Genomic DNA, 20,810 nt, shown 5'->3' with positions numbered 1-20,810 from the left:
GAAATCACAGATTTGGGTCAACTCATAAACTTTGCATGTTATTTGGTCAATTTGGATTTGGGGCCCAAGATTCCCCACCATTTTTCAAAATCCAAAAATATTGCTTTTGTCAATAATTTTACAAGGTTTAACAAAGCACACCGGGTAAGGTTGTTAATGGTAAAAAAAAAACAAATAACCACATTAACTTTTATTTAATTCAAAGCTATTTTAAAGATTTTCCTTAGAAAAAACCATTTCGGGATGTCTATTTTAAAGGGAACAAGCGTTATTGCGAAAGGAATAAATAGGACCTTTAATAAAAATTTCAACTCTGTTAAAATTTCTCTTTTCTTTTAGAGGAACTGGAATGCTTTTATATCAACACAGTGCAGCTAAACGTCTCGGTATCGCCTTTCAAGGGTTCTGTATTTCCCAAACCAATGCAGGAAAATCACCATTAGCTCATAACAACTGTCAGAAAACGATAGGTTATTCTTCGGCCCTTTGAGTGGAATGTCTACTCTAACGACTTTTCTAATTCACTGAAATCAATTAACAGTAAGGCTAATATACTAAATGAAATAGTTATGTTTTGGAGATTCTACTGATTGTGTACTACAGACCGTTGTAGGCATAGGTATAAAGTTGAAAACATTGAGCTATGGGGATTTTTTTAATAACCTGACGATTTGCGCCGGGGGTCTTCAGATCTTCCCCAAAATTGAAAATTTGGTTGATTTTAACAACTTTAAAAAACATGTATGTTTTCAGATATCCAAAAGCTGATAAAATTTCAATGCGTTTTTATGTGCTATTTTATGATTTCCGTTGAAAAATAATATCCCAGATAACCAGAAATCGTAAAGTAGTGTTCATTGTAGATTATATAAACATCCAGTTTAAATTGGAATTTTATAAACATCATGTTGTAGCTAAACCAAGTTATATTTTATCGTTTATGGTTTGTAAAGTTTATTATATAAGATAACATTTTGTTAATCGTATAGAAAGATCAATAAAGTTGTTTTGAATCGCAGTAGAATTTCGTAAAGCTCAATATTTAAGCCCACTGTACAATTAAGCAATCTTTCATGCTTGCGATCTATGATGACATATTATTTCGTATTTGTAAGAACATCGTTTAATGGAATTTAAACAATCTGCAGATTGTCGAATTGTTTAACAGTACAGTAAATAGCTAGCTAAGATCGCACAGCACTGAATACTATTATTGATTGTAATAGAATCGTCTATGAGATAGGTTAAAGTTGTATATCAAAAAACGGCATCCATAAATAGATTTGGAGTCCGAAATGATGTAGTCAGTGGTATTTTAAACGATCAACTGATTTTTTAACGGAACTCTCAACTGTACATGAACAAATATGCTTGTTTGTATCAACATGAAATGGCGCCGAGGAAGAATCGAAGGACAGGGATCGGAACGTTGTGAGTTCGAGACTAAGGGAAAAGAGGCACATAAAGTTGTATATGGTTCAATTTTTTTTTTTGCAGTAAACATTAAATTTTATTGTATTAATGTTCACGGCAGTTCATAGTGAATTCGTAATAAGGGAAAATATAATTGCTTTGGGGGGGGGGGGGGGGGGGGGGGAATACGGAATACTATGTAAATAAAATAAATAATAGCTTTGGGATACAGTAACAATAAATTGTATTAAATGGTGAAGAAAGTTGTACAAAACTCAGGCTACCTGCAAAAGGAAATTGTAATCAAATTGTAAGACAGGAAATAGAAAGCTGTAAGTTGTACAATCCTAAGATTTTGTGCAAAGCAAAGTTGCTGTCAAATTGTTTAAAACGCAATACAAAGTTTTATAATTTCAAGGTAAGCAAAATTTGGTCCGTATATTGCCTCCACTTTGGCACAGGCTCATGTAGAATATTCTCTACAACTTTTTCAGATTGTACAAAAGTGTGTTTATCTCAGAAACAACTGAAATATACAGACCAAAATGTTCACTGGGATGTAGCTTTGAAATATGGTTTAATATTATTTAAAAAAAAACTATAACCGCATTTAACTCGAAAAATAAAAATTCAAGAACTCTGAAAAAGTAAATGTGTTTTAAAGTCGTACAGATCAAATAAAAGTGTTACAAAAAAAAGTCGTACAGATGAATAAAATTATCTATATTGAAGAAGATCTGAAGACCCCCGGCGCCATATAATAGAAAACAAAACCCTCCTATGCATAAGGTTTTTGTTATTGAAATTGAATAAACTATTTTATTTCGTTTTCCACTCATTGATTGATTGATTTTATTCTATAATGATATTTCTTTCAATTGTCGATTGTACAAATCTGTTCCATTCGAACCCTCTCCTCAATGTTGATAAGTAAAAACCAGATTTTTTCCGATGAGAAAAATAATTTTGCTGGCGCTTTCCCCTTCCCTTCATATGTCGAACCCATCCAAAGAAACCAGTCTCAATTTTTGCACTAATTGGTAATAAAAATACTGCACTTCCGAGTCAGTCATACCAATGCCAAGCGCGAGCTTCTTCTTTCCCATAAATAAAACATCGCCCAGGATGGTGCCTGGACATGATTTTGACAGTAATTTTCACATGTTTCCCCGAGGATGAGCGTGGAATTTTAATTACTGCACCACCATTCAGAAATGCAGAAATGCAATTGCATCAACAGACGACATTCCGATGGCTGGTCAAGTGCATCGATACGACAGGGTGTTACACAAAGTAGATATTGTTTATGAGAGCTCGTTCAATCTTTTTTTTTATTACAATTTTAAAAACATAAAATCTATGCATTTCAACTAAGTTATTCGATTTTGTATTGATTAACACAAAATTCAAATTGAGTACTCAGTGGTTCATCCTAATATTCCCTTCTTTTGATACTTTGTACAACATGCAGTAAATAATTCTGTACGAAGGTTTTTTTTTCTTGTCAGTAGTTATTCAGGAGGAAAAGCATGGGTACTTGAGGATCGATATTGCATACCGTAATTTCAAGTTTGCGTTCGGCATCTGTTCTCGAATATTTTGTGAAACAATAAAAATAAACATGCTTTTTCACGCGCCTGTAACTCGTCAACCTGCAGCAGACATTCAACCAATTTTGTAACATCTGATGGTGTAATTGGTTAAGACCCTACAACGTCCTAACTGGTTCAGATTTCATCCAACACTCATATTTTTACCATTTTTCATGCCGACTTTTTTTTAAACGGAAAGAAAAATAGGTTTTAGTAGAACAAAAATCATGTCATCCCAATAAAGATTCCACCAACAGCTGCTTTTCATTGATCAAAATCGAAAAGTTTTTTTTTCCTGCTGGTTTTGACTTAGTGCGATTGTGATCTTTGCTGGAGAGGAGCCACTACTGCAGACATCTCCCCTCCTCATCTTACCAACATAAACCGGTAGCGTTCCAGCAGCCCAAATGAAGGTAGGCAGCAATAAAATTCATTATCGCTACCCAGTAAACGAAGGGAAAATCATGAGTCTGTTTTGGTTTTTTCTCACACGATGTACAGGCACTATGGGATTGGATTGATTGTTTATTAAGTTTCAGACTTCTCCTTCCGTTTCAAAAATCTGGAGTGCTTTTTTTGAACCGTTTCAATTCTAAAAAAAAAGGAAGAAGAATTGATGACAGAACAGTAATGCTGAAAGATGAAGTCAATAACACAAGCCGTATTATTCAGATATTACTACTTCATTCTATAGAAAAATTTGGAATAATTTGCAGAAACGTAATGAGACATTTTTTTAAGAGTGAATTTTTAACAGTTTTTAAATATTCAATAGTTTTGATCCGAATGATAGTGACTTGTGATATTTAGTAAAGTAAGTAATGATGAAAAAAATGTTTTTTATGCATGCATGAACAGGAGTTAAGCTTTTTTTTTCAGAAAATCTGTTAACAGTTTATTAAACATTACTTTTTAACTTTTTTTTTAATTGATAGTTTCAAACAGATCTGAACGCTAAGTTTGTAACCCCGACCTAGCAACTTGTTTTTCAAAACTTTTGTTGCTCAAGCCGTCAACCAAAATTCGCTGATTTTGCTTCAAGTGTCAATGAGAAGCCTAATGAACACTACACCGTTGAAAACGGTTGAAACTTCCGAAAATGTTGAGAGTTATAAACTAGTTTCTATGTAGAAAAAATTACATCAATAGGTGCATCCAGGCTTCCGATAAGTACTGGCGAACGACAGTATTCTTGCGAACGTCGCACATGCACCTCGATGAAAGCTTCCCGAATATTTCTTCCCCGACAGTTTTAAAAGGAGCGGTCGTGCGATGTACAGCGATGCCTTGTTTTACCTCATGCGAGAGTTTGTTCGTGGGTATGAAAGTTTTTTAAGCTTCGTGACAGTTTTGGGAATATCTTCGTGACAGTTTTCAATGCGTTGAATTTCGCATGACAGTACTACTTACTCCGTCCGACTGTAGCCGAGATTCACTCGAGCCGAGTTAATTTCGAACGAACGTATGAATTTTCCTTTTGCTTGAAGCTACTGCGGGTGGTGATCACCCCAATCACCCTCCCCTTCCCTTTTCGCCTTACCTGAACCGGCACCACACACCGCGTTACGCGTCGATCGTATGCTGCTGCGCGGTGCGAATAGATGGCTCGTTCGATCTATTCGATCCGAGCAGCAGCGCATACGATCGGGCATGGGCACGACAGTCACCCGTGACAGTCCTGCCCAAAACTGTCACGCCCTGCAGCCGACAGTTGGATGAAATTATTTTCGAAACAGGAGGCATGAAGGGATGAAAACCAAACTGTCGGTTGGGTTCGCTACAGCTTAAATCACAACATTTTCGGCAACGCATGCTTTGAGCCGATTGTTCAGATACAGCCTGGGTTCTCGCACGTGTGCGATGTAGGTAGCCGAAGCGTTTCGGTTCGTTGCCGACGGTACAGCAGCGAACCGAGTGGTAAGGAAAACCGAGACAGTTTGTTTGGCAAGAAAAAGGCTGTCATAGCAAAGCTGTACTTTTCGGAAGCCTGGGTGCATCCTCAAAGTTTTTGGTTAGGTATTTTGTTTACTAAATATTCTGAGACCTTGCTTGCTTTAACCCTTTTAATACCGAGCAAAAAGAACATACATTGGCGAAAATAACCGGAGAGTTTGCATAAAGGGTGTCCACGATGAAATTGCTACACTATGAAATTGCTTTAACTTTTTAAACCTTGGGTAGATTTAGTTCATAGAGCATTGTTTACACCCTGCAAGTTTTAAAGTCCTGTGATCAAAACTCGCGGAAATGGAGTCGAAAGAACAGCTCGTGCGTGATAAAATCTTGCACATTCACCACGAGAACAAGGATCTCTCGTATCGTTCCATCGCTAAATCGTTGGGAATCACGTATTCCACGATGTCGCGAATGATTAAGCGGTTCGAGGAACGATTGATCATCTATCGGAAGCCCAGAAGTGAAGGAAAAAGTATTCCCTACAACACCAAAAATCACAACAGCGTAGTTGGGGCCTTCAACCGAAACACGAAATCTCCGTTCGGGATGTGGCTAAGAAGCTGCACCTACACCCAAAATAATCTACACGTAGCGGCTACGTGAAAAACAACATAATTTTTATCCAAATGATTTTCACGTAAAAGCTACGAAATGAATATGTAAACGCATTCCTATAGGAGTTGATGCTTGATGAAAATCACCTACAACTTACGTGAATTTCTAGTCAGTTCAACACGATGTGATGGTGAAAGCTGTGTGAAATATTATTCGATTTAATTTTTTTTCCTTTTTTCTTGTTGTTTTAAATAACTATAAGAATAACAAACATGATGTTAAATTTCAATTTATTTTATAAACAATCACTACCACTAAATTAAACACTTTCACTACACACAATTCCTATCACTTGAATGAAGAAAAAAAAATCTGGATTATGGGTGGTTCACCAACGCAGCTTGGTTTTTACGATCCTGAAAAATTTTAAAAATATAAATTGATTAAAATTAAAATACTTAAATGAAAGAAAATTTACCTTCTACAACTTATTCCTTGTGTCATGAATTTGTCGAACATCAATTCCGGGAGTTCAACCAAAGCATAAGCGGACATATCAGACATCCAGAAGCTTTTCCAAAGCTGGAAGAAAACACAATCAAACCACAGCTTAAATAAAAATAATTTTCGACGGGTTAATCAATAAAAACTTACCTCCTTGAGTTCCACGCACGATGTTCAGTGTGATGCTACTGTTCATCTTCAGACGTTGAATGCTCCTGAGCTGCCATAACCGCTGCTGAAGTTTTTACATAAAAATATCAATAAGCTGACTGACGACAAATCCCTTTTCCAATAAGAATTTACTACCACACGCTTGGATACATTAAAGCCCACGGATTTCAAACCATCCACTATGATTTTACGTGAAATTCATGTGTCAGTCATTTGAAAGTACAGTAGTTACTACAAGGCATACGTAGAATCAATGTTATGCCACAAAAGCTTAGTTTACGTGAAAAATCCCACATTTTAAATTTCTATATTATTTGGCTGTACGCCGAAGTTTTGTCCAGAAGGCCAAAACTAAGGCTGCACAGCAAAAAAATCTGAATCCTTAACAACACTGAAATTGAAAATCTAAATGTACAAAAAAAAAAAAAAATTGAAAATCTTTAATATTACATGACATAAAATGCGATTTATTAGTGTAAAAAACAGACTAAAATTTTTTGAATCCGTAACAGCACAGAATTTTAATGACACGATTATTTATTACTTGACACAGATAGAACGCGATTGTTTGATGCAAATTTACATCACATATGATGCAAACAAAAAGAAGCATCACATATGACGGAATTTTCAGTGCGAATTAAATATTACACGACTTGATATTTTACATGTTTTCATATTTTACACGTCTTTCGAAGTTTACAGACGTGTAATATTCAACCCGCACTGAAAATTCCATCATAAGTCATGGCCGTAGGGTTTAACCCCCAAACCCAAAACAGCAAGCAAGATATTCTACTCTACATTCAAAATTTTAAATTCAGAAGCAAATTATGATAATAGAGTAAGGTAAATCAAGAGAAACAATCTAGACTAAAAACTAATCCCAATACCTCAAAAACACAACCCAAGTCCCAAATTCTGAAACACTTTTTTAGAATTTTCTCACTTGTTCATCGAAATTCAGGTCTGAATATTAAGTTTTGAATTAAATTAAACCCGTTTCGGGGATTCTGATTCCATAATTCCCATAACCAAAATTGTATTACTGTTTTCGTATTTTGGATTCTGTATCCAGTTCAGGATTCTTGAATTTTAGTTCAAATGGAAATGAATCAGAAATGAAAAGCTTCTTTGAAATCCTGGTTCAAATTTGGTCTTGCATTTCATATTAAATTCGAATCATATTTTTCGAGATCTTATGCATTTTTAATATTTTGATAATAATTTTCCGAATATGAAAAAAAGACTAAATTTGTTTAATATTCAAATTCGAAGTTCTTAAACTTTATTCCCTCACAAAATTCAGAGAAGACAATCAAAAATTGAAAAGTCAGTTTCAGATCTTTAGGATTCATATTTTAATTCTGATTCGCAATACAGATTATAGAAGTATAACTCGAATGGAATTAATTTAAGTGTTAAACTTTATTCGACAAAATTCGAATTGTAACTTAAAAAAGCTAAATTTGTAAAATTTGATCCAGAGCTTTCTGAGAAATAGAATACCGAATTTCTGCGTTTCTCATCATAGATTTCTTCGCGGTCCTTGATGTGTTAAAAATTTTTAAACAAAATTAGGTTTTCAATACATTTCAGCTGAAAATCACAAATAAAAGGTAAAATTTGAGTTTTTTGTTTTATCCAAAAAAACCCACCAAATTACATTTAAGAATATTATTCAACGGATTTTAATTATGGAATTGATTCTTCATGAAAAATATTTACTGTGTTAAAGAAACATCTTCTCTTCACCTAAAAAAATCTGTCCAAAATTTTATATTTTCCCAGTGTATTATTCAACATTAACATTAACACATAAGGGATACCAAAATTCGGCATTTTATGTTTCAGAAACCAATAAACGAAATTCTGCTAATTTAATATAGATACTTGAGTAACGGGAAGTGCTGTATTGAATTTTGTAGAATGAAGTTTCATTACTAAATTCATAATGTTTGAATTATTTTTTTAATGGACCATACTAGCGGCAAGTGAAAAAACGAGATATCTCATATTTGGTCAACAATGTGTTAATATTACAGTTTTTAAAACCAAATTTCATACGAAAATCGTTAATTTGGTTCAGGTTGCATTAAGAAAATTTGACCAAAAATCTAATGATTTTTATCTCTTTCTTTTTTTTTTAATTTGATTTATTTTCATCAAAGATTAGAATATTTGAATTTGCAAAATAGTTTGGAAGATTGGGCTTGTTTGATTTGATTACAGAATAAGATTTTTTTAAAGAAATTGAAGACTCTCCTTAAAAAAAGCTGTTTTCCTCGAAAGTTAACGAAGATTCATTTATTTTTACAGCAAATGTCCTGTAAAAAAGTTTTTTCACTAAAAATTAAATGTCACGTACCGTAAAACGGGGTAACTTTGATCACCGGGGTAAATTTGACCAACAGTAAACTTTTCCACATTATCATCAATAACTCAGTCTATAGTTCTAATTTTTGAAAACTGTTTTCTACGTTTGAAAGCCTATTAATTGAGTATCAAATAGGCAAAATTTGGTTTGTATTTGATATTTTTTTCTGTTAGTAAAAGTCTTATTTCCAAATTTCTAAAATATCGATTTTTTCCAAGGCTCGCAAAAAACAGCTCTCCTGATGATAAAGCATTTAGAAGCAAACGGGTTGTTTAATGTAAAAGAACAACTTTTTTTCTTTGTAAACGACAGTTTTGGTGCTATTTTTATAGTCATTTAATGATAAATTTTTGATATTTAAAAAAATAAGGACATTTTCCAAGGGTAAGCCCGTATTGGATAAATGGATTAGAACCCTATCAAATCGTTAACTTTGAAGAAAAAAATGGGAATGGGAATAGTGGGAGGGCCTAGAGGAATGTGTGAAGGTGAAATTTCAATTGTATTTTGAAGCTCAAACTATTTAGAAATTATTATAATTTTGCCCCTAAATGTAGGCAGCATCATAGTTATTTTTTCGATTATTAATATTTTTAAAATAAAACGTTAAAAATCATGGTTAAATTGATCAATTAGCATTTGTAAATATAATGAAGGTGTTTTGTATCCTTTATGATCAATAAACTTCGTTAAAACCGTCAGGATAGAGACTGATCAATGTCACCCCAAAGCATCAAATTCTGAACAGAGACGAAAACGATTTTTAAATCAAATTCAAAGTAGTCTAATAAATTTCTGCATCCATGTTATACGTTTATAGGAGTCCAGTACTGGTTTCAAAAATATAAAACATGCCACATTCCCCTTAACCGAAAAAAGAATTGAAATATATTGAAAAAAGTGATCAATCTTACCCCGGATTACGGTAATCATGTTTTTCGACCTGTAAAATTACGGTAAATGTCCTGCTTCTTTTTGTTACAGGACATTTGCGTAATTTTACAGGAAATAGTTATTGCTGTGTAGAACAAGTCCGGTAAAACCCGTGCCAGGAAGTTTAACCTCAACATGCTGACGAAAGTTGAATGCTGCCTCATGGACGACGAAACATATGTGAAGGCCGACTTCAAACTGATTCCCGGCAACGTGTTTTTCGCGGCCAAGGATAAGTTCAGCGTTCCGGAGCATGTCCCCACTCAGAAGATGTCCAAATTTGCGAAGAAATTCAAGGTTTGACAAGCCATCTGCACGTGCGGGAAGCGGAGTGCACCTTTCGTGACCCAGGACACGGTAAACGAACAGGTGTACATGAAAAAGTGCCTCCAGAAGCGGCTGCTTCCTTTCCTGAAGGCCCACAACGTCCCAACAATCTTCTGACCGGATTTGGCCTCGTATCACTACTCCAAGGACGTGGTGAAGTGGCATGCGGACAATAAGTCCAATTTCGTGCCAAAAATGTTCAACCCTACCTACAGGTTTCCTAAACAGATTACAAAAACAAAATTAGAAGTGATTTTGAAGAAATTTAATCAGCAGTTTATTTCATGTTAATTTTCTAGAAAATATTTACTTCAAACTCATGGATTAAAAGCTATAACAAGACGAAATTGAATTTTTAAAAATCGTTTCTTCATTTCAAAACATTTTGAACAAAATGAGCAAATGTGATGTTTAACCCTAATCCGCACTTGAGTGTCAATTTGACACTATTGGAAGTTTGGCGGCTTGTAACTTTATTCGGGTGCCTTCAATTTAAAAAAAAATCTTAAGACAGTCAATGAATTCTGAATTCTCAATGAAATATCTTTAATTTTGCATCATTACTTTTTATGGATGCACACTGAAGGCCCAGGAAAAAAACTCCCTACACAGTAAATTTTTACCTCGATTATCAGCAAAAAAAACTGGAAAAGTCCAGCAATCCAAATTTTTGCTGGAAACCAGCAAACATTCTCCTTCTTGCTGATTTTTCCAGCACTTGATCTTCATTGACAGGAGCTTTTGTCAACATCAGCGACGGCGACATCACTGACGACTTTTTATGTGGTCCAGACATCTATCAAACATCTTCCAAGAGTCGGAACAAAACAAAACAAAACAAAACAAAGGGTTGCCGAGGCGTTTGTTGAATTTTTCATTGTCGCTGGTTGGCAAGGTTGCCAATCACCAGCGCGAAAACTTCAGATTTCAACTGCATTAATAATATTCAAAAATGAATTTCTGTCTAAATATCTATCTGTTCCCTATAGACTCGGAAACTACTGAACTGATTTGCCTGAAACTTGACAGGAGGGGTCTATGGAGGCCGGGAAAAGTTTCTATAATAGTTTGAGGCACCTCTCTATCTTTAAGGGTGGAGGGTATATTACAAAACTGTTTCTTCCATATGTTTGTCATTTGCCCACCATGCCTTCAAAGTTTTGAATGGATCGCTGGTTCGAATTTTTCGACAGCAGCGGCGACAGAAAGTTTAATTTCTTCTCGGCTGGCTCCAATCGCGCCAACGTTCTTTCCCCCGAGAATCCAACATCAACCATCATCCGTTCCTTGGGTGTAGAGTGCGCATACCCTCCGTGAGTCCGAGGCGTGTAACATGAGCGGACAAATTATGCACATAATCTGGAAGGTATCTTGAAATTTATCATTCCCGCGCCAACGTTGACATTACAAGCAGTCAGCAGCTCCGAGAGATATCGATAGTGTGCCACCAAGTTGTTGAGGACAACTATACATACTCCGAGAGCGCACTCCACGGGAGGATCTTTCGAATGGAAAAAAAATAAACAAACCTGTCCTCGGTTGCAGTTGCATGTGCTGCACATAACCACGGGAATGTTGACTGCATGTTGTGTGCCCTGCGAAAGCTACAATCGGATTCTGCGCTGCAGTAGCAATGAAGATGTGACTTGGTTGCCAAGACGTTTGGACATCATGAGATCGTAGATCTTGATCGCGTGATCAGTTCGAACATGGGTCTCCTACTGGATTGATCAGGGAAAACGTCAGCACACTACATAAGTTGTTCTGAAATGTAATCATAAGAATAGCTTTTCATGGATAGATCATTAAGTATAAGTAGTACCTACTAGTAAAAATTACATTGTAACATGATAACATAGAATAATTATAATAATTCTCACTATTTTCAATAAGTAATATGAACTATGGATACAAAAAGATGTATTCCAAGTCGCCAGTTTGAATCAGTTTAAAAAGTAGGAGAAAGTAAGGAGGCCTGATCTTTAGGTTGACTTGATTCCTTAACTTTATCTCTATATGTTTGGGGATCGACTGATTTTTGTGTTTTTTCTGGGAAATTCCGGCTTGCAGTCTATTTTAGAGCAAAAACGATTTTTGTTTTATGTATCCAACGTTTCAATCCGTTTTGGATCTTCTTCAGGGACTAAAAAATTGTATTTTTCAATTAATTTTTGGCCGATTACAAATTATTTGTTGTGAGATGTTTACCTAAAAAGTGTCGTTTTCTTGTTTTTGTCGACTCGGCTGGTCTTGTAAAGCTGTCTATTTATCTGTTTTTTAAATTTTCCGAATTAATTCGTGTTTTATGACAATAAGGTGTAGTGATTGACTTACTGTGTTAGATGTTTCTCGGATAAAATCCGGTTGTCCGGGGATTTTGGGATAAACTTTCCTCAGCATCGAAACTTTGGCACAGTTTTCACTTTTCACCTTTGGTTTTTGTTGTTTCTAGATGTCAGCTTGTTCTGTGTTGTGTGTAGGGTGGTGTTTTTTATTTGTGTGTTTATTTTTGTGTTTTGGGTTTTCGTTAATTGATTGTATAGTTTTGAAAATATTGGCATATGTAGGATGAATGTTTTCTGTATCTTTTTTAATGTTTATAGTGTAAGGTGTGGTTTTAATATGGCAACTTTCCAACATTCGTAGTTTTCCTTGGTTGTCTCCCCTGTCGATGATACGGACTCCATCAATGTCGAACAGGTGGTTCATAGCTATCTCGTGGTCCAGGAGTGCAGTTTGTTGTCGGAGTTTAGCTATGGGGTAGTCTTGTTTTGTGTATCCTAGGTCCCACAGGCGTTTAAGTTCGTTGGTTTGGCATCGGTGTTGTGACATTCGTTGTTTAAGTTTTACGCTAGTGAGACCTATATAGCCTGTTCGACCTGTTCGACATTGATGGAGTCCGTATCATCGACAGGGGAGACAACCAAGGAAAACTACGAATGTTGGAAAGTTGCCACATTAAAACCACACCTTACACTATAAACATTAAAAAAGATACAGAAAACATTCATCCTACATATGCCAATATTTTCAAAACTATACAATCAATTGCGGAAAATTTAAAAAACAGATAAATAGACAGCTTTACAAGACCAGCCGAGTCGACAAAAACAAGAAAACGACACTTTTTAGGTAAACATCTCACAACAAATAATTTGTAATCGGTCAAAAATTAATTGAAAAATACAATTTTTTAGTCCCTGAAGAAGATCCAAAACGGATTGAAACGTTGGATACATAAAACAAAAATCGTTTTTGCTCTAAAATAGACTGCAAGCTGGAATTTCCCAGAATTAACTTTATCTCAAAACTGGAATATCATACAGTGCGACCAAATGTTCTAGAAAAATGTGTCAAATTGAGCAAATAATGCTCTGTTAGTTCATAAATTTTAGCATTTTTTTTTTCATTTTTTGAAGAGATAACTTTGCAAACATTTTTTGCAAACAAATTCCAAACATTGTTTTGCATACAATGTGTTTCCGAGTCCCAAATATATGTTCATGAAAGTGCTCACACTTACTTAGCTCAAAATGTAAGTCAATAAATTTTCAAGATTTTTTTTTTTCATTATAAAACCTCATGAATGCTCTTTATTAGAGACGAACCAGCCAAAGGCTGAAAGTCTCTTTAATAAAGACAAAAAAAATGCTCTTTATTTCAGATTATCCTAAGCAAGTTTAGTCTTGATACAATCAGCGATGGGAAAAAAAGTATTTCAAATGAAATAATAATCAATCTATTTGCATTACAACTTATTCTCTCAATTTATATCACTTTGATGTCTTCGACAAAGTTCTAACCAGGAAATTTTCCTATTGGATCATGTTGTTAACATATGGTCTCGGAATGAAGCTAAAAGTAGGACAAGTGTTTTAATTGTTTATTTGAATAAACCTTTCAAAAGATTACAAATCGCTTATTACTTTGAAACCAACCTACTATTCAATCCGCTTAAATTTTTGATTGGGCTCATCAATTTTGATAAAATTTGTCCGAATACTGGAATGTACTTATTTACATAATCTCACAAAATTTGTAGATGAAAATGTAAAATTTGACAAATTTACAGCTGATTTCTTGAGACAATCTCAATTTTCCCTACTATTACTAAAATAGCTGTAACTCTCTTCCTAGTGCTCGTTAATTGTTCGAAACTCATTAAATTGAGAGTTTATAAGTTTATCTTACTTGTAAAATTTCATGAAAAAATATCAACTATGAAAAAAATGGCATTCTGTCTAGGTTGGAAGATTGGGCGCTGTTCTGCGCAATTTCATTCTTTTTGAACACAACGGTAGGTATACTTGAGCAAACTTTTCATTTTAGAAATGGTGTAAATGTACTCTATTTCTTAATTGCTTACACACTAAGATTGCAGTTATCTTGCTCGAGACCATGATCTTCTGAATAACAGGAAAACAGCTCAAAATGACATTTGAACTGGAAAAATCAAGAGGTTTTCCCGTGGCATTGAGAGAAAGCTAACCTCCTCTCGTAGCACTCAATTTTTCCTGAAATACAAAATACAAAGAAACTTTCAAGAATTCATTATATTGTCTTCAAATAACCATTTTGTTTTATATTTTCAAACATTAATTGTTCCTCAAGACTGTTGGGACATTAAGACTTCAGACAAAGAATCTAAAATAAAAAAATACAACACAGTGAAAAACAGTGGAGAAACAGACAGTTGAATAGTTAAATTCAAAACCTTACATCGGATTTTATTCAGACACTCAATTCAGAGTCTCAAATTAAATACGTAATATCAAATCACAAATGAAATTCACATACAAAATCGAGAATCAAATTTAAAATCAGATTAAAGGAGGAATCGCAAAATTTATAATTCAAATCCAAATGCTTATTTTACTTCATATCCTTTATGCACAAAAAAAGGGTTGTAATGTGTTGAAATTTTTAGAAAAAAAATGCGGAAAAATCAGAATTTTTTTTAATATTATTTATAAAAATAAATCATAAAAAAAATATTTTATAAAAAAATTATTTAAAATAAATTAGACGTTTTTTTTTAATGCGGCAGAAGTTACCTTCTTTTTTTTTTGTTTTTGATAGGAGTTAAACCCATTTAGGTCATTCTTCCTCGAAAAGTTACCTTCGAAAACAATAATTCAGAATTAAATTAAATGTTCAAAACACAGCAAAACAGGTCTGGAATAAGATAAGATTGAAAATATAGAAGTATTCATTTTAAGAGAATCGCTCAATGAAATTCGCAATTCAAAGTTCGTTAACTGGAACGTTATTCCTTTCCATGTAAAATCTATTAGATCTAGGTCAGAGTTCAAGAGGGGTTTATGAGCAGGACTTGTAGATTAAGAACGACATAATCTTTAAAAAAAACGAACGAACAAAAATTTAGCTAGGAAAATACATCAGTATAACACATTGTAACAAGTTATAAGATTGTATCTTACGTTACATAATGACAATAAATAAATCAATAAATAAAAAAAAATATGAAAGCATTTTAATGATAATAAAAATTTGAGAATGGTCATTTAGAAAATGATATGCTGAATTTAAAAAAAAATACAACGGAAAAAAGTATGAAATTTGAGCTAAATCTGTTGGAAAAGCTTCATCATTCATCAAATATTAGATTCAAATTGGTATAACAATTCAAAAGCGGAACTCAATTTTGCCGATTCATCCTAATTAACATTTTTGAACTAAGTAAACTAAAGTTAATTTTTCATGTGAAATCAGGCGCTGAATCCAAAAATGAAATTCAAAAAATCTCGGTAAAACAGTTGTTGTGTTTTGCTTCAAATATGGAATTATAGAAAAATTAAAAAAGTACTTGTACTTCGGTGAAAATATCTCGGACTGCATAACAGTAATTTGAAATCTCTTTTTTGCAAATTGAAGGTGATAAAGTTTTCTATCGATCAACTGAACTTTATTTTTGCGTTTGATCAACAGTATTGTTGATATTAGTAACTTTGTTTTAAATGAAAATTTTGTTTTAGCGAAAGTTTTAGACTCGATGATAACATTTAAAAATCTGACTATAAAATGGCCCTCAATGTCAATTCAAAACAAAGATTTCAAGTGGTTATTTATCAAAATCTGGAGAAATTTGAAGAAGAATATATAAGAACATGGCTTATATGTTACCACATTATACTAATCATAGTAGAGGAAGAATTAAACATGGTAAATCTCACTCTCTCTTCAAGTCAAAATTGATCAGCTTACCAGAAGTTCACATCTCACATTTCAGAAAGATTTGACCATGGGGAGGTGTTGTTTGAGTCTCAAACGTGAATATGATTTCAAGGTATCTTGCTCGGGAGAAACAAACAATACTGCGTTTTTCATTATAAACTTTTTTGACTAGCCGATAGTTTTTTATGATTGATTTTCTTAAAGCCTAAATTGAGACAAATATTTTACTCAAAGGTTTCAACTGGATTGGACTTACAACAAAACAGTTATTGCTGATCAAAGATTGTATTTTGGCCGAAAATTTTCGTATAATACACAATTCATAAAAAGTACTCTTTACGTGTTTGACAAATACTGCGGCCAAAATTTAATCTTTTAAATAAAGCCTCCGGGCCCGTAGGATGATACGAACTTGAACATATCTATAGAGATGAGATGAAGGATATGATGGAATTAAATCAAATTTTATAAAATAAATAATATTTGTGATCGGCAACACTGAAGATTAATAAAATAAAATAAATTTCTATGGTAACGTTTGTTATTTTGGAAAAAATAGGCTAAACAAACATAACAATGTCAGTAATTGATCTATTCATGTGAGTGACAGACGTGTCTGTCTCTGAAATGTAAAATCGTAAAATCACGATTTTTAAGAATGCTTCTATGCAAAAAAAAAATGTTTTTGAATCGGCCTCCGGTAGAAAGACGGATTGATACAAAGAGCAAAGATTCTAAAGACTGCTGCTACGAACAAAATTGTTTCTGATTCGACCCTTGGAAAACGACGGCTTGGCTTAGAAAGCGCAAATTATTAAGGCTGCTGCTGGTTGTTTGTTTTTATTTGGTCTTCCGGTGTATAAACACAGAATTGGCTTAGGAAGCGCAGATTTTTTTAAGCAGCTTCTGTTGATTGTTTGCCTTGATTTGGCCTTCCGGAGGAGATAGACGGAATAAACTTTGGAAGCACAGATTTTTGTGGCTGCTGCTTCAGCTGTGTGTGTTGATTTAATCTTTATTTATTTATTTATTTATTTATTTATTAGGTGACAAATCAACGGATCACATGTTGATCCTTATGATTAAAAGTATATAAAACAAGTCTTCAGAAGAAAAAGACGGAATGGCTTTGAAAGCGCAGATTTTTAAAACTGCTGCGAATTGTTTGTTTTGTTCGGCCTTCCGATGGAAGAAAAAAGAAATTGACTTAGGAAGCGCAGATTCTTAAGGCTGCTGCTGCTGATTGTGATTTGGTCTTTCAGTGGAAAAAGACGGATTAGTTTAGGAAGTGCAGATTTTTAACGCAACTTCTGCTGATTGTTTGTTTGGGTTTAGCCTTCTGCGGAAGCGCGGATGTTTAAGGCAGCTTCTGCTGATTGTTTGTTTTGGTTTGACCTTCCGACGGAAAAGGACAGATTGGCTTAGAAAGTGTGGATTTTCAAGGCTGTTGCTGCTGATTGTTTGTCTTGCTTTGGCCTTCTGGTGGGGAAGTCTGTTTTTAAGAATATTATCTCGGCTCTCGTAAACAGGGACAGAATGACAAGACAAGTTAAGGAAAGCTGTTGGTAAAAATGTTTTCGAATTGTTCTGGCCCTGGTATTTGAAATCCAGTAGGAATGATTTTCTGATTTGAAAGCTTTTGCTGAGAATGGAATGTAGAGTTGAGATGAGGGATATAAGAAAAATAAAATTTTGTGTTAGAGAAAAACAAACGTTATTAAATAAAAGATTCTATTGAGAACAGAGTTGAGAAGGAATGCAGAGTTTAGCTGAAGGATATGCTGGAAATAATGCAAATCGAATAAAAATAAAATAAATTAATAGTTGTTATCGGCAACAATGAAGATCAATAAAATAAAATAAATTTCTATGGCAACGTTTGTTATTTTGGCAAAACAAGGCAAAACAAACAAAACTTTAATTTTAACTTGTTGACTCGAGGCGAACAGAGCACCATTGATCGGGGCACAATGAGCATATTCTGCCGTGCAATCTAGCAGCGGATTCAACTCGATGAAATCAACATAATTCAGTTGATTCAGCTACAGCTTGACTAGTTTACATCTGACGATTGAGCCTATTCGTAAGGTGTCGAAGAGCTTATCAGATGACTGGAGTTTGATTTCTGGTCGAGTCGACCAGATTTCATGGCAATTCAATGATTCAACAATTCATGATCGATTATTTCAATTGTTATCCGCCAAAAAAGCCTCAGAAACATTATGTACCAGTGTATGTGAATTGTTTGTATTCTACAAACAGCCATACTTTCTTTTGTTATTGCTTTGTTTAACAGATCTACGACTCATCTTTTAGGGCAAAATGCATCGATTATTAATTTTTGTTTATATTTTGTTACGTTTTTATCTACTTTTTTAAGTTTAATCCAGTTAGGAAATAGACTTTTTTAGTGTCTGAACACGAAACAATGATGTAACAATGATTCTTAAAGTGGCTATTATGCCCTGATCTCCTTGATGTTACTTTATATTCATTTATATATTCAATTTAAAAAAAAAACTAGTTTTATGAGGTTTTCAATGTAGTCATGGAAGCTTTTTATACATTAAGGATTCTTCGTGTACGGTTTAAGACGATGAACATCTTCTATTTTTTATAAAACACTTAAGTGGAAATGGATTTATTTTATAAAAAGTTATCAATTTGGTAGTCTTTCGATCTAAGCAAACCATACTGGATTGGTTTTTTAGAAAGAAAATATCCCAAGTTTGGTAGGAGAACCTTGTCTAAAAGCGTGGTTAGGAAACAAAGACAACACATCGAAATTAATGTTTTATATTCACTTTTCAAATAAGTTGAAATATCTCAGTTTCTTTCTTTCTTCCAGACAATTCGGAGCCAAATGTGCCCGCTGTATGCGTCCGATCGCCGCCTCGGACTGGGTTCGTCGAGCCAGAGAGTTTGTATTCCACCTGGCATGTTTCGCCTGTGATATGTGCGGACGACAACTTTCGACCGGGGAGCAGTTCGCCCTCGCCGATGACAAGGTGCTCTGCAAAACGCATTACTCGGAACTGTTCGACTGCGGCACATCCAGCGATGGTAAGTTTATTTGAGGTCAATGTTACCCGTCTTTTCAATGAACAATCTAAATCTTTTGTAGATGGTTGCGAGGCCGATAGCTACCAAAAGAATAACAAAACGAAACGGGTTCGGACAACGTTCACTGAAGAACAGCTTCAAATACTGCAGGCGAACTTCAACATCGACAGCAATCCGGATGGGCAGGACCTGGAGCGAATAGCTTCGGTCACCGGGTTGAGCAAACGGGTTACTCAAGTTTGGTTTCAAAATTCACGCGCTAGGCAGAAGAAACACGTTCAAGGTAAAATTCGCGTTAGGCGTAGGCATAGGTTATTTTCACCATCGATTTTAATGTTTGTTTTTTAGTTCCTAGGGATGGAGATATGAATCCCTTCGCTCGGCATATCAACCTGCAGCTATCGTATACATTCCAGCAGTCCAGTGTAATGTCCCACCATGGCCCTATACATCTGGCAGCCGGAATGAGCAACCTTGGCCCCATGACCGGTAGCCTTAACGGCACCAGCAGTAATGGCCCCACAAATGGCAGCAGTATGGCTATAAATTTTAACAATAACAACAGCATATGTTCTGCAAAATCGTCTCCCTTCAGCCGACACGGTAAGTTGGGTATGTTTTGCAAATAACCAAACATGCAAACGACTAACTGAATTCGTACCATTTTGTTGTTTTTTTTTTTTTAGAATCGTCACTGGATGGATTATCAGAGGATTCGGCGGTGCAATGTGTGCAAAATGAAATCTAACTTCGAGCATTCCTTAGGCCTGCGCTTGTGTTAGTAAACTCCTCGTACTGATAAGCTATTTATTTCCGATGTGTAAATATAGTTCTAGAATGAGAATGAATGTACCAATCCTTGAGCAGCAAAATCAAACTGCGTGATTGTATCTCAAAATATGTTGAAAATTTTTAGTCTAAATCATATCCCTAGTGAAAATAAAGTGAACGTGAGACACCAGATGGTTTTAGGTATATTTATGTTTGATTTTTTTTTCGTTGGTGACGTATGAGTTATGCTTAAAATTAAAATTGCAAATGAAATTTGCAAAACGTGTGTGTTAGATCGATTAGGAAAATTTGTATGTTGTAATAAAAATGACAAAAAAAAACACAAATAATAAATTTCATTTAAAATATCACTTCAGAAACTAAGGCTTAAGTCTAAAATTATTACACATAGATAATTGAATAAATAATGACATAATGGCTACCTTAAAAAGGATGCAAATTAAACCATAGAAAACAGCTATAATTTGTAAGTTACTTCATTGGTTCGTGTTCAGACAATTAAAAAGTCAATTTGCTAACGGGCTTACACTTTAAAAAGTAAATAAAAACGTAGAAAAATGCATTTTAATTTTTTTTGTCAAAAGCTGAAAATCAGTCACTGTAGGTGCATAATGAGAAACCCCACTGGAGCAGTATAAGCACCCTTAATCGGGGCACGTTAAGCATTTTCTACCGTAAAATCTAGCAGCGAATTCTACTCGATGAAGTCAACTGAATTAAAGAGCTACAGCATAACTTGGTTCATCTGATTTAGGGATGAATCAAGAGGATGAAAATCCTGTACAAAAAAAATCTTGGTTCATCTGACGATTTGGCCTAGTGGTTAGGTGTCGAAGAGGTAATCAGTGGACATGAGTTCGATTCCTGTTCAAGGTGATTTATTTTTACTAACCGTTCCGGAATCGATCTCGAGTCTTTTGACAAAGTCTCCG

General features: G+C 34.4%; 1 protein-coding gene across 4 annotated transcripts in view; it reads left to right on the top strand.

Annotated features, from left to right (window-relative positions):
- The window catches only part of LOC129754721 (LIM/homeobox protein Awh-like), an 85,402-nt gene extending 65,234 nt beyond the window's left edge, over nt 1-20,168 (top strand). Inside the window, exons 3-6 of one of the 4 annotated variants that reach the window (XM_055750935.1) lie at nt 18,854-19,086; nt 19,148-19,369; nt 19,435-19,698; nt 19,773-20,168. In XM_055750935.1, the coding sequence (XP_055606910.1) occupies nt 18,854-19,086; nt 19,148-19,369; nt 19,435-19,698; nt 19,773-19,834 (781 nt within the window). In that variant the 3' untranslated portion in view covers nt 19,835-20,168. The remainder of the gene's footprint in view (nt 1-18,853; nt 19,087-19,147; nt 19,370-19,434; nt 19,699-19,772) is intronic. The other 3 variants (XM_055750936.1, XM_055750937.1, XM_055750938.1) reach the window with 3 other exon arrangements.
- Nucleotides 20,169-20,810: the final 642 nt, after the last annotated feature.

This window comes from Uranotaenia lowii, chromosome 3, assembly GCF_029784155.1.
Source record: "Uranotaenia lowii strain MFRU-FL chromosome 3, ASM2978415v1, whole genome shotgun sequence".
NCBI classification, from domain to species: Eukaryota; Metazoa; Arthropoda; class Insecta; order Diptera; family Culicidae; genus Uranotaenia; species Uranotaenia lowii.
The sequence above is the reverse complement of the archived record's forward strand: the minus strand, read 5'-3'. Positions and strand labels throughout refer to the sequence as shown.